The sequence below is a fragment of the Ambystoma mexicanum genome, chromosome 3p, assembly GCF_040938575.1.
Source record: "Ambystoma mexicanum isolate Mex_15411 chromosome 3p, UKY_AmexF1_1, whole genome shotgun sequence".
NCBI classification, from domain to species: Eukaryota; Metazoa; Chordata; class Amphibia; order Caudata; family Ambystomatidae; genus Ambystoma; species Ambystoma mexicanum.
Window position 1 is genome coordinate 123,241,644 of NC_090925.1, and position 15,495 is coordinate 123,257,138.

The following is a 15,495-nucleotide window of genomic DNA, read 5'->3' on the forward strand; positions in this document are numbered from 1 at the left end:
TACAAGTAACAGCGCCACAATGCCCATGGGCTGCCTGCGCGCTATATAAATGTAACAAATAAATAAATAAATAAATAAATAAATAAATAAATAAATAAATAAATGGGGAAGATAATAATGAGGATGCTAGTTTAGAGTCAAGCTTCAATCTGCAGGATGAGTCAGAGGAGGTAGAGGAGTCTCAGGAAGAGATATCCCCTCTGCCACAGCCTGCCCTTGTACCTCAGCCTCTTCCCATTGGGACCAGTGGCGTAACACAAGCTCTGGGGGCCCCCCTGCAAGCCATGCTGAGGGGGCCCCCCCAAGACGGCAACAAATCACGAGTCGCGCCACACTTTGGGCCGCCCTAGATTACCACGCTTGTGCAAAACGCACAAACGTGTTGATGAAGGGGTATGCCACACACTGCACTAGGAGAAAGATATAAATATGTCATTTAATGCAATATATAGCACACTTTCTGAGAAAAATTGACTAAAAAGCCACAGTGTTTGCTATTGTTGTGTAGGGTAACAGCAATCCAAAACATGCAAGTCACCAACAGTGCACATGAACATTAATGCGTTGCTATTAAAAATGCCATGCCACAATAAAAACATGTCCAACTGGCTGCACAATGTAGACCAGTGTAGACAAGTAACAACATTACAGTAAAGCATGCCAGGCCACATTTAGACATACCTAGACTGGTTGCACCAAAATGCCAGTCGAAGCAATAAGACTCAAAGAAGAGAGCATACATTCAAGCCTGCGTCTCTGCGACCTCTAACAACACGGCCAAACTCTTTAAAATCTGCAAGGAACTGGCCAATCCTGTTGCGGTTTCTACCTCTCCTGTTCCCTCTACAGGCCCTCTGTACGGCTTTGGCCTCTCGCTTCTCCGCTAAAACTCAGGCCATGCTGTCCACTATTCCCTCTTCCTCTCTAAGAACACTTTGGCCATCTCTCCCTCTCCTCCTTTCTCATCTTTCTCTCTAACACCTGACAAGGTTTCTAGACAAGTCCGATCTATGGAAGTGTCATCGAAACAGGTGCTCGTCTGCTCCTCCAGAACCATCAAGGACCACATTGACACGATCCAGCCTTGGCCGAATTCGGTAATCACTCTTTCGCCACTGGAACTTTCCCCTCTCCCAAATTCTTGGAAAAGCTGGCCAACTGCCAGCTTACACTCCACCCTGAATCTGTTGGTTGTCTCCATGACCATCAGTCTGGCTCCAGAGCTACCAGAGGCACGGAAACTGCTCTCCTGAACACCTGTGAAGATCTGATCTCTAACCTTGATTCCAGCATTCCTTCTGTCCTCATTATCCTGGAACTTTCCTCTGCTTTCGACACGGTCAACCACGCCATCCTGATCAATTGACTCTGTGAGAACCTGGGCATCATGGATCAGGCTCCGGAGTGGCTGACCTACTTCCGCTTGGACCGCCCCTCCCTTGTCCAACTTTGTCCCTTTCACTCCGCCACCTCTCTCTACATGTGGCGTTCTCAAGGGCTCTATCCTCTCACCCTGGTTTTTCAACCTCTACTTGGCCCCTTTTACCCACCTGATCTCTACCTTCTCCTCTAACTTACAGTGTTATGCGGATGACACTCAGCTTTCCTTCAGGCTCCCCTCAGCCTACTCTCCTCTCTCGCTCATTCCTGGTGTCATCTTCAACTCCACTCTCTCTTTCTCTCCTCACATCTCGGACGTCGCCAAGAAATCCCACTACCAGCTGTACCTCCTCAAAGGGACTCTTCCATTTCTCACTTTTCCCCAGAAGCTCACTGTCTCCAGAGCTCTGGTTCACTCTAGGCTGGACTACTGCAACAGCCATTTTCTCAATCTGCCTTCCTCTACTCTCCACCCTCTGCAACTAATCCAGAATAGGACTGCGAGACTTATCCTTGGCCTCAAGCCCAGGGACTGTATCTCTCCAGCCATGAAATCTGTCCACTGGCTCTCGGTGGCTGCAAGGATCAAGTTCAACACCCTTTTCATTGTCCAACAGGCTTTCTGGGGCTGGTATCTGCACTACATCCAACACTATCTTCCAAAATACCATCCTTCTTGAGCCCTAAGGGTTAGATACTTCTCCAGGCAGAGAGTGGGGGGGAGGTCGATCCTTCTCCCTTGCAGGCGCCTCCCTCTGAAATGGCCTCCCTGACCCTTCCAAACTTGAGCTGGACCACCTGAAGTTCCCTAAGCAGCTGAAAAAGTTCCTCTTCTCCTCTGCTTTCTCTCTCGCTCCCTACCCTGCTGACCTACCTGTCCGCTGTACCAACTGGTTGCTTGGCTACCCTCTGTCTCAGTGAGTCCAGGCTCTTTCTTGATCAGTCACCCTTGCACTGCCTCCAGCCCTACCATGCAGTTATGGTCTGTAACTGTAACCCTACAGTCCCTTGTTCTCCTTGCACTACCCAGAGCCGCGCTGCCCTGGCGGCACTTACTCAGAGCATTGCTGCCCTGTTTTCCCCTCCCCTCTCCCATGCACTTCCCCCCTCCCTTTCCCCTTGCACTTCTCGTTCTCACACTTGTACGATCTGAATGACACAAGGCTTAGTAAGATCATTTGTCTTGTCCTCCCTCAGTTTTCCTTCTCTTGTCTTGTCGTGCCTAGAAACACTCGTGTACAGGTGCGTTATCTATGACTTATCATATCATAACATATCATTTTATCACAGATGCCCAGAAAAATATACAGTGCCGCAGTAAAAAAAAAGGCTAGACTGGCAGAACACAAATGCCAGTCTAGCCAGGTAAATACACTTAGCAGGACTGCTTTATCAGAAATTCCCAGTAAACAAGTCATACCAAACTGAGGAATGACTAGACTGGCTGCACCAAAATGCCTCTCTAGCCACTAATACCACATTTCATGCCTGCTTAGCATGGACATGGACGTCCATTATGATTTATTGCACAACCCCACCCCCCACACATCCCTTCTTCCTCCCATCCCCTACTCCAACCACCAAAGTCAGCTCATTGGCCCAGAATTACCTCCACGTCCCTCTTCCTTGTCCCAGTGCTTACGTATGAGGCTCCTTGCCTCACTGGTAAGTACTGGAGGAAGAGTGGGACTAGGAGTAATGAAGATTACAGGTAGCTAAGTCAGGCAATACCTTCATGTACCTCTACCTTATCCCAGTACTTGTGTATGCGGCATAGTTCCTCAAACACAAGTACTGCCTCATACACAAGTACTGGGATGATGAAGAATAGGGCTAGGTGTAAAAAAGATTACTAATAATTAATCAAGGCATTAAACACAAGTAGTGGTGCAACACCATTGAGCTGACTGGGCTTCAGCACTAAATTGTGGCCTATGTTGTCTTGACCAGGTTGACCTTCAGAGCAGTTGCCGGACAGAAAAGGACACAGATGTTAAACAGCACCTGGGTTTTGCCATTAAGAAGGGCCCGGCCCAGCATTTACTAATGTACATCATTTCACTGTTAGTACCTGCATTCAAATGCCAAATTTTTTAAGCAATTGAAATTGTGATGTGGGTTTAGTACTTGCATGCCAGGGGAGTGATTGGAAGGGTAGAGCGGAAACAGGAGACAAGTCATTCTTACAGCAGCCCATAAGTGGGTGCTTTCAAACCTAAAGCAGAAAGTTAACTGCGTGTAACATTGAAACTGCACTAGAATAGTCTCATTAAAATGTGTAAAGAAGTTAGATGACCCCACACAAATAAGTTTGCTCCTCCCCACCACACGTGAAGTTAGCACCTCTCCCAACATTTGAAAAGTTAGCCCCCCTGAAATGTAGGTTTTGTTGCGCCCCTGAACACAAGCACATACACCATTCACCATATATACATACGCACACACAGCCATCCATATATTTAAGTGTGCACCCTTTCACCATACAGGCATACCCAGGCAGCCACCCATACATTTAAGTGTGCATCCTTTCACCGTACATGCAAACCCAGCCATCCATAGATTTGTGTGCACCTTTCACCATACACTCACACAGGCTCACAGGCTGTCACCTATACATTTAATTGTGCACCTGTTCACCATACCCTCACAGAGTCACCTATACATTTAAGTGTGGACACTTTCACCATACAGGCACACCCAGGCAGCCACCCATACATTTCAGTGTGCATCCTTTCACCATGCACTCACACATGCACACGTCATTGGTTGAGGGGAGCCATAATACTTCAAAAATACATTGGGGCTCATTAGGACCCTGGCGGTGACGGTATGAACGGTGCCCGTAAGGCACTAGCACCGTTCAAACCGTCCCGCCGCATTACGAGTTCTACTTTCGGGTTCCTGACAGCCCACCAGGTCTTACCTGGCGGGCTGTGCGGCACCCGCAAGCATAACTTGTAATTGCGCCAGTACCGTTATCAACGGTGCCGGCGCAACCATGCTCCCCACCCCCATTCTGCCCTGTTGGGCAGAATGGGGATCGGGAGCCCAGCAATACCGCCACCCGCGAATGGGCAATTACCGGCCCATTCATCTTGTAATGGGCTGGTTATTGCCCAATCGCGGGAGGCGGTGCTGGTAGCGAGCATGGCGGTAGCAGTGCCTGCCATACAGGCCCGGCTACCGCCATGCTCGTAATGAGGTCCATTGTTTCTTTTTGAAGTCACTCTGACTTCATAAAGAAATTATTTCTGTTAAGCACTGAACCATAACGGAAATAATTTCTTTATGAAGGTAGAGTGACTTCAAAAATAAATAGTTTATTTTTGAAGTCATAGGGCTTACCTCACCCCATGACATGGAGGCCTCCAGCCTAGGGTCTTCATGTCATGGGGCGGGGGTAGCCACCGGACTTTTTGCATTCACTCTGCCTTCATAAAGAAATTAATGATTTCTGTTACAGAAATAATTTCTTTAGAAATGCAGAGTGAATTCAAAAAGAAAATGTAAAAAAAAAAAAAAAAACCTTTTAAAATATTTTTTTTACTCCAAGTGGGGCCCCCTTCAAGAACATGTGGTCGCGGGGCCCCCCGCACCACAGGGGGTGCGGGGGCCCCTGTTACGCCAGTGGTTCAGAAACGGAAGCGCGTGGCTGCGGGATGGCGCTCTTTGCTCACCGAGGGAGCCATGGAAGACTTCCGCAAGGAAAGTGACACGTACCGAATTCGTGGTCATGTTCCAACTGACAATAGCCTTCGGCAGTGGAAGCTCGTCGGAGCAGCCCAGCAAACAGCAAAGAAGGACTGACACTCAGAGCCCGGAAGTACGTGTATTTATTTGAATTGGATCAACGATGTGGCATCTGATACCACAGGCACCAGGCCTTCAGTATTTTCTCAGTTACCCGAGGAGGCATCAGCCTTTTACATCAGTCTTTTACCTTGTCTCCAATTTTAGAGTGTTTGTTGTGTGAAAGAATGTGAGATTTCTACAAAACACTCTTAGATATAATTAAATTAATTGAGTGAATCAATAACACGGAGACATGTGAAACATTATAAGAATACTTGATCTATACAAATCTGACTTCAATTAAAGACTGCGCAGATTCTAAGTGGCTGTACTAACGACCCTTTGCTGTATTCTCCATTTGGTGCGAGAGAATCGTTCACACCACCACCTTAAACCAATCAATATACTTTATTCACGTCTACAAGTGAACGTTTGAGTAATAAGAAAAAAAAAACATACCTCTATCGAAAGCAAAATGGCCTATAATTTGTGGAATAAAGTCTGCCAGCAGGGTGGCGCTCAGGATAAAGAAGCTTGTTGCCAGAGGAAAGTGGTGTTAATAACTAGGGTAAGAAGGAACATAATGAACTCCTATGAAATAGTGGAATAAGAAGTCAAAGAAGACTTCAAGAAGGTGAAAAGATGACAAATCTGAATAAGGTCACTAACGGGGTGTCGCATCCCGACAGCATCGCCAAGTAATGTTGAATGACATTGATCACCAGATATTAGCAGGGAAGCTAGATACGCAGAGCGGCTGAGCTCACATTTCGAGCCAGAATGTTCAAGCCACAGAGACAGCAACAATGATGCTATTTTTTCAGGTAGGTTTTGAAATGTCCGAGTCAGGTAGGAACGGGAGTTACAGAAATGGAAATTAATAGAGCTCATCAGCCATAAGTGCGAGGTCAACAAAATATCAACCAGTTAATACAACTGGAAAAGTTTCAAACTTAGGTCTAAGTGGAGAGATGAACCCAAGAGTGGAAATAAACCAGCTAATTGAGCGTTTGCAGAAGAGAACATGGAGTGTATGCATGTGATAGCTCAAAGCCCCGCACCTGGTGTTGAGTCCGATGGGTCAATTCTAAAACATTCTAAGTACAAGGAAATCTTTGTGATGAAATAGCCCAAGAATTGGAAAATATGAAACAATTAATGAATAACGATATCTCTCAACTCAGCATTAACCTAACACTCATTTCAAGTTTGTGAAATTTCTTTTTTTTTTTCTTTTTTTATTGTTGAATTTAATCAAATGATTGATTTTTACAACATTTACGGGTATTTCCTATATCTTGTCCAGGTTTATCATTCTGATGAAAAATAATTTCTTTATAATACCGGACTGTCATTAATTCCAGACATGATGTCTACTCCTGTTGCGTCATCACAAAAAGTGCTTCACTTAGTCCTAAAATCTCTTGTCAAACTATATTACAAGATGTCTGAAGAAGTTACGGAACAATCTGTAACACTGAACTCAATAAGAGAAGAGATAAGTAAGATGTCACATTCCGATATTCGGAATCCAGCTAAAGAGTTCAAAGAAGGGGAATGGGTTGATTAAAATGAGTGAAGTAAGAGAGGAAACATCTGGCAGTCAGTGAGGGTACAAATTGTTGACTTTTCAGAGGCTCATTATACGATAAACTCAATTGAGATGGAACATGTAGAAAATGAGTGTCTCTGAAATAAGAACCACTTCATTAGCGAAGTATGGTGTCTAAAATGTCAAACCTTAGAGGGAAGTCATTGATACTACAACAATCTCCAGTGCATCTGATATAAAAATAAAGCTTCTAACAAAGAAAAAAAGAAATAAACAAAAAAGTAGTCATTACAGAATTATGTGACTGTAGTGAAATCATTGAAGTTTCAACAACTCCAAAACTATGTCAATAAGGTTCAACGTCTAAAACTGTCCCTAAGGGAAAAATGGCATAACCACAGGGTGAATCCCAAAAGAAGAATCAGAACGAGGTTAAAGAAATTGGAACAGTGACATCTAAAACCTTAAGTAAAAAGTCACAGAAGGCAACAAAGAAACTTAACAACATATCGGCACAAAGCTAAGATCAGAGGAAAATGTGATCAACAGACCCTGCAAAAAAGGAATTACTACCAACTAAAACGAGTCAGCAACCAACAAAATGTATGCCCACGTCTGCAGAGAAAGGAAAGGATAGCAAAGGTGATTTCAGAAGGAAACAAATGGCAATGTGCATTTGGTAGATGTGAATGACAATTTCTCTTGCAGAAACCTTATAATGACTAAGCTTCTTTTAAAAAGGAGACAGATCCACGATTAAATCGATCGATTTGATAAATCAAATACCAGCTCTAAGGTTCTTAAAAAATAAGAATATCGAGTGGGTGGAATATTTAGGCCAATATTACAACAGGAAAGTGTGTATTCATTGTAAAGCCCCCTTAATAGCCAATATGGTTCATGTTAATAGAGTGTTGTTGTGGAAACAAGGCTATGACATTTTTAAACAAGTGCAGGAAAAAGTGGACGAAGGAAAACCAATAAGTTGTAAAGGAAATAGTGATTGTAAATATATGAAGGATTTTTCTCTGATGACCAAGAAAGATGTACATTATGATAAGTTCTGAATATACTGCGACTGGGAAAATACCAGCGAAAGTGATAGAAGAATGTCTGACTGGAATTGTTCAGCATCAGCTCCATTGGTGAATCACCAACAGTCTCCCAAGCTCACCTCCGGAACCTACAAAAATAGCATCTTGGAATACAAGGGGCTTTAATCACTTTTTTCATAATGTTTTTTTTGGGGAATTACCATGGAGGCAGGACTTCATCCTCCTGAAAGGGTCCTGGTTGAATGCTGATTTGATTTTGGAGGGTTAGAAAAGAATGAATTAAAGTAGCACGAAGATGGCAGACCATACAGTGGCTTACTAATTGGTGCAAAAAAGGGAGTTTAATATTAAGGAACCAATAAGTTATCAATGTTGTAGTTCTGCTCTAGCTTCTAGTGAAATACATTGGCTCGGCTGAAGAATTTATCTTAATAAATATCTATGACTCTCCAGGATGTGTGAGTAATGAGGAAATTGAGATGTATCTACGGTCATAGGGGGTCATTCTGAGTTGGGCGGTAAGGGTTAACGGGCACCGGTAAGGATGCCGGTGCCGGTAAACCCTTACCCCTCAATTCCGAGGTCCCTTAGCGGTTACCGCTAAGGGACCAGGGCGCTAATTACGGGCCCGCTATTTGCAGGCCCGTAAGTAGCGCCTTCCCCATTCCCATTGAGCCCTATGGCAGCTCAAATGGGAATGGGGAATGGTTTACTGAATGGGGACTTACCGGGTCCTCCAGGGTCGGAATGACCAGGTAAGTCCCCATTCAGCCAGACCGGACCCGGACCCGGTATTGGAGGCAGCCATTGTGCTAATAGCACCATGGCTACCTCCAATCTCGGAATGACCCCCATAGTTAACAGACTGTTTTAGTAATCACCCTAAAACATAATTTTACTAGGAGGTGATCTCAATGCCAAATGTCCAGCAAATTGTACACTAGTAAAAGGATTATCCTGGCGAACAGCATTCCTAAATTGAAAGTTACAGATCTAAAAGGGTGTAACTGGGTAAGTTAGCTGGCAGAATGGCCTTTAATAATGGTAAATGGGGAACTGAAGGACGCTGTTCAAGGCAATTACACTGGGACTTGGGTTATGAAGCTACACGTTATTCCCAATGCATGCAGCGACCATTCATTGCTTTCTCTTGAAATAAACGATATAAATAAGAGTATAAAAACTTTGAACCTCCAAGGATAGGTATCAGGTAATAATGTCCCCATACATGATGTCCCCATACATAATGTCCCCATACCATAATGTCACTGGGAAAATCCATTGCTGACATTATGTATAGGGGCGGGTTGCAGGGATGTCCCCTGCTCCCAATTAAAAAAATAAAAATTGGGGTTGCAAGGGTGTCCCTCCGCATGCTCAATGTAATGTCTCAGCAAAAAACAGCAACGTTTTTGTCAGGGAACATTTTTGCAGGGACATTATTACATGGAAGCCAAGGACAAACCACGCTGAAACAGGCTCCCACGGAGCCGCAAGGTGTGTAACAATGCTGAATAACCAATTCCAGGAACTCATGCAGGGGCAAGCGGAACAGGCATGCTTCCATGACCCTACGGAATTCACAAACTGGATCAGGAATTATGTAACAAAGCTAGCAAAGAAAGTGACAATGCATTCAGTTAGAGCTTAAAAGAGAGCTTAGGATCATAATATAGTGCAGAGGAAAAGAAAATGACATAGAGAACTAATATTCTGGAGAAGGTATAGAGGAGATTCATTACAGATAATGAAGAAAAAGTCCCACCAGAAATATAACAATTGAGAAAACAGTACAAGTTAACGCTGCGTTCCACAAGATGAAAAGGCATTTTAAGGATTATTAGCACAGGGCAACCCAAACGTTTCTGGAGGTTAATTAGTGAACAAACAGCACAGTCTTGCTTGAAATAAAACAACTCAATCGATGAAAGCAAATGAGTGAATTCCTGAGACCAACAGTTCAAATAGGTTTCCCATTAGATGAAAATTATACGGAAAATAATCAAAAGAAATGGTTGGAAGGAAGAGGGCACTATTGATGAGATAAAGACTAGAGCATATAGTAATTGGCATGAAGAGCAAGGGTCATTCTTTGGAAGACCGAAGTGGCCAATGACAGGAGGAATGGCAGCCTCATGTACAGGACGTTTGGGGAATTTCAGTTTTTGTGAAGTTTTATTTGACGATAGGCATCCCTCATTTCTAGTTTTGAAAAGACACTGGCATTCTCCAGGATTAAAATGAACATTGAGATCCGTGGTAAAGGGGAAGTCCCAGTAATTATGTGTTGCTTTAGGCTCCTCACATCTACATAGATCTGAATATTGTGGTGTTTTTTGTAAAGGAACCACGGGTTTGGCCTCCTTGGGTTCTACAGTTCTGTAATGTTCCGGGGAAGCTCTTTGAGGGCTTGTCTAGAGGCGGCAGGCATGGATCTGACCTTGTGCTTCTTAGGAAATGGCCTTGAACTCAATCTGAACTTGGGAACATAGTCTTTCACACAGCCTGGACTTCTTGTCGATCCACTGTTTGCTTGCAGTCAGTGCCTTCGACACAAAGTATGTGGTCTCTGTAGTAGGGTATACCTCGCCATCTGATATTGTTCGGCTGTGCTATCGTAAGACTGCTCGTCTGTGTGTGGCAAAGTACACTTTGGTGTCGGCTTTGTGTCCTTTGAACTGTAAAAGATGTGTCTTGTATCCTAGTAGGTAGGTTGCATGACCCCCATACCCCGTGGGGTTGACCTCCACCTTCTTCACTTTTCTGTATTTTGCTCTCACCATTTTCTGTTAGATTTTCACTGGTACGATGATGAGATCGGAAGGGATCAGACTGTTAGATCCACTACACACATTGTACAGTGGTGTCTGGATCTTGTCTGAGGCCAATGTCCAATGCTAACATGGTGTTCTCATCTTCACCCGAGTCAGCTCCAAAGCTCAGATCGTCTTCCACGATAGTGTGGATCTTTTTGCTTCTGCCTTTGCATACCGTAGCGAAATGCCCCATGCGGCTGCATGCTGTGCACTGTTTGCTCTTTGATAAGCACATGAAATCATTTGAGAAATGTGGATCAGTGTCGCATCTGTGGCATGACAGGGTAGGCTCCTAAAGTGTCTCCTTTGCACCTTTCTTTACTATCTGCTAGACACAGTAAGCAATCTTCTATCCTTGCTCTGCACATTTCCATCTTTACTACCTTCGGCGTGTCCACCCCTTTCTTTCTTTTCAGGCCACAAAACGTCTAATTTATTTTTTTCTCGCTTAAACTATTGCTTGGCTCTCTTATTAGGTCTTCACAAATCTCACCTGACTCCTTTACATTCCTTTTTTAATTCTGCCATCCGTCTTCTTTTCCAGCTCCCTTTTCGTTTTCTATTACTCCTTCTCCTCGCTCTGCCTCTTTACTCTTTTGATCTTTAACTCATTTTCCATTTTCTCTGCTTCGTCTATAAAGCTTTTTTTGGTCTTGTGCCTTCTTGTCTTTGTTCTCTTGTTTCTTTCTACTCTCCTCCTCGTTCTGTTCGGTCACAATCCCGGTTTCTTCTTGTTGTTCCCAAACCTCCCCGTGCCTTTTCCCGATTTCTCTCTTTCTCACTTCTGGCACTGGAATACTCTTCTACTTACTCTTTCTTCTCATCAGTCTTGATGACTTTGGATCATTCTGCATCATTTTTATTGCACCACTGTTTCATACAACTTTGTAAAGCGCTTTGGCGTAAGGGCTATATAAAATAAAATAAAATACAAATACAAAGACTTTCTTAGGGGCGCTGCCACACCCAGCACGTGCTTATCAATGATATCTGGAGATAGCTTGAATCTCAATTTTTTTCTCTTAAGTTAGGTGTTTTTTTCCACCTCAGCACTGTCTATTTCAATGACCTGGGTAGTTACACACCTTTGTCCAAGGTGACATTTTTTTCTTGGCCACATTGTTCCTGAGTCTTTTTGTTGTACACACGCACCGGAAGAATGTCCCTTATCACATCTTCTAACCCGTCAAAAAAACTGCAGTATAGTAACATCTCTCTGAATTTTACTACATACTCATCTGTGGACTCCCCTGGGTGCCTGAGCTTCGAGTAAAATGTAAGCTTGTTGAGCACTGTGTTATCTTTATTTACCTATCTTATTTACCTTGTTTCGGGCGCAGGTCCCTGCCCCTCCCCCCCAGCCACACACCTGCACTGCCTCCTGGCAACCCTTGCACTTGGGTCTGTATCTGTAACCCTACAGTCCCGCTACCTGCACTTATCAGACACCCCCTGTCTGCGCCTTAAACCTTCGCACTTGCCACCTTGCTGGCTGCCCTACCACTTGTTGTTTTGATCGTGTGCAGAGCACTTTCCACTTCTTCCCTCTCCCCTGCACTTGCTTGTTCGCAATGTCACTCGGCCTAGTAAGATCGTTGTTTTGTCCTCCCTTGTTCCCCTCCCTTGCCTCGTCACGCTCTGAAACACTTATGTATGAGCGTGATACAAATAAAATATATCATATACGTGGAGCATTCTTTTTATTACTCCTTCATAAACTATGTCCCCATCTGCCTCTCCTTGAGGTGGTACTACCTTCAGGTCAGCAACTTAACTTGGCCCCCCACACACAAACTGTACAAAAGCATGTAATTTTCCCTGAGGAACAAGCTTCATACATCATATAGCATCGACATATGTTACAAACAGAGGAGCCATTGGTTCCATGGAATAGCCAGCTGGGGATACAGAGAGGGCGTAGTCTCTTCCTGCATTGTGTGGTCGTAGTGGGTGGAGGTCGACCCCGTCCTCGTCATCATTTGTTGAAATTGGTTATCAGCAAATCACTCATGCACAACTCTGGAGCATGGGTGAGAGGTTACTGGTAAGTAGGTTTTATTGTGCTTTATTTAATACTAGGGTAGAAGCCCGGGTACACGGGCCAACGTGTAGTTGTCCATTAACACAGTAGGACCACAATATATCCTAAGGCAACAGCTCCCTCTAGTGGTGACAACTGACGAATCTATGCGAATTGACAATGCCTCTATATATCCTAAGGCGACAGCTCCCTCTAGAGGTGAAAATGGGTAATGACTTCATCAGACACAGGGCAAACAAACATCTGGCCTTTTATTATATTGTTAGATAGAGGTTCAAGGACCTATTGGCATTCAGGAACGGGCTGGCGGAACAGAGCTCTCTCTGTGGTGACCACTCCCTCCTCAATGCACGTCTTAAAGGCCGCGCATGGGATCTCCCGCCTCAGGCCACACTACCTCCGGGGGGGGGGAACGCGGGAAGCTGGCACTATGCACACACTGCAATATGAAGCTGCATGCATAAAGGCCTTTGAACCTGCAGTTTGCCTTTCTGAATGGGAACACATGCAATGCGCAGTTCTTTTTCCCACTTCCAATCACACAAATACACAAAATATGTCGAAAATCAAGCTCGATATATTCCTGAATTATGTTTGCAACACACAAGAAAGTGCCCTCTTATCTAAAGGCCCAATCCCCCCTCCCCGCAACTAGGCACCTCCCTACTTGCACACTCTGCCCTGACCCTCAACCTATACAGTGCTCTGTTCCTTGCAGACATGCTTGCACCTTAACAGGGATCTTTAATCTCAAAGGTACACACCCCTGGAGTTAGATAAGGATAAAGGAGGGAGACACCGCAGTCTTCTCATGTTCAATAGTAGTCCCCTTGCGGTATCTAAGCCTCTTATTACAAGACAAATTCAGACACATGCGAGAGCCATTCATGCCGCATCAAAAAATCCTTTGTCATGTTCTTAGGCTGCACCTAGAGACAATTCAGGCCTTTTGAAGTCTGTGGCATACAACAAACAGAGTAAACCAAATTATCATTAAGAATCTTTATTTTACTTAGGTTTTAAAATGTAACTATATGTTTGCTCGTCACTCCTCATTTTATAAAACATTTTTGTTTTACGTATGGCCGGATTAGTTGACGCTCACACACCCACATGGGGAGCATTAAGCAAGGCGCATTTTTCTGTTATCACTGTTTCCCCAGCCAGCCCATTTCCCTGGGATTCCAGAGGAGGGGCACAAAGCGGATTTTACATCTTTGTTTTTCAACTGCATGTGATTTTCGTGCGGGTGCAAAAGAAATGGATTCCTATGGAATCCGCCTCCATTTAACACCTGATATCGTGCAGGCGGATTCCATAGGAATCCATAGGTCAACTCCAAAACCAACATATAATTTACAGGCAGCGTTTGCTTATTTTTTTTTCACCAGAAGCAGTGTAAAGGCAATTTTGCCTGGTTTTACTGTTCACTTTTCCACTCCTCCTTGCAAAAGTAGAAAATTGCAGGTAGGGGACCCAACAGCATGTAAGTGCTAACATTGATGTTCGCCACTGGCGTAACGGGGGCCCCTGCTGCCCCCATGTTGCGGAGAGCCCATGTTGCCCATGCCCAGTGGGGGGAGGCACTCAGCAGGACTTGCAGGGGGCCTCCACATCTTGAGTTACACCACCGGTGGTCGCCTGCATGCAATTTATTTTAAAGTTACCCCTAGGGAGTCTTACACAGATGCAGGCAAGCAAACACACATGCGTTGCCGCAGGTTCATCTTCCTTGTTGCTTCCTGCCCACAGATGCACCGCGTGCCGCCTGCAAGCTTTGCCCGCTGCACTGGATCCCCCAGCAGGAAAAGTGCTACTATTTCTCAGACGAGAAGAAGAACTGGCCAGACGGGCAGCGGTTCTGTCAGAGGAGGAAGGCTGAAATGGTGTCGCTGGATGACTCGAGCAAAAAGGTGAGCGGTGGCACACAACAAGCACTGCCAAAGCCAACAGGTCTGGCTTTGCAAAGGTACAGGGTGAGATTTGTGTTAAACCCCACAGGACAAACAATGTTTACACTATATTTGCTAAGCCAAACCTCATTGCCTTTAAAGTAATTTTACTATAACGATCATTAGTGCTATGGACCCCTATAAACATCGAACAAATAGGGAAATAAAGTAAAATTCAGCATAAAGTGGAAGCGACATCAATGCATAAAGCTTCATGGAAAGAGAACACGCTCTTTAAAGCAGCAACTTAAATGGTTGCACTGGCTTTTACAAAATGGCCGCCGCTGTAACACCAGCCTGCTCTCCTTATGCATGACGGAGCAGCAGGCACCAGGGAACAGCTCTAATATATAGAGACGACCTAAATAACTGAATGGGAAACCCCCTTTGGCAATGCTACTGCTTACGAAGATGCATTCCTCAGACCGCTGTCTTCTACGAGACTGAAGAATAAATGACAGCTCTCATGCCACATTTCTAATGTTTATGGTAGTCTATCGCCTCCCTCGCCCCCTACCCTCCTGTGGGCTTGTAAGCCCTTTAAACAGTCTGTGGAAATTAATTAAGCAATGTGTTTGATAAACTTGAGGCAGAGCTTCACGCTCCTTTCCTGAATAACCCGCCCCTGCGCAAGTTACATTACCATTACAAGACATCTCTAGCCGACCTAGAATATTTTGGGAGGATTATCAACCATGTTGGATTTTCTTTTAATTAAAGCCTTGGCACTTGGCATATTGCTAATCTGGTCACAAAGTGTTATGTATGTTTTAATACTATTCTTGAGGGCACTTTGCCTTGCTATTAATTTCTTTTTCATATAACCTATATTTAATTAGATGTTCTGCTTGTGAGCTGTAGCATATCCATTCCTCCCCTCTAAATCATGGGAAGCTCTTAGTGACCA

General features: G+C 44.4%; 1 protein-coding gene across 1 annotated transcript in view; it reads left to right on the top strand.

Moving 5' to 3' along the window:
* Positions 1–14,359: 14,359 nt before the first annotated feature.
* LOC138580146 (killer cell lectin-like receptor subfamily B member 1B allele A) overlaps positions 14,360–15,495 on the top strand; it is a 33,886-nt gene continuing 32,750 nt past the window's right edge. The window contains exon 1 of the mRNA XM_069650467.1: positions 14,360–14,549. Within this exon, the coding sequence (XP_069506568.1) occupies positions 14,520–14,549 (30 nt within the window). The 5' untranslated portion in view covers positions 14,360–14,519. The remainder of the gene's footprint in view (positions 14,550–15,495) is intronic.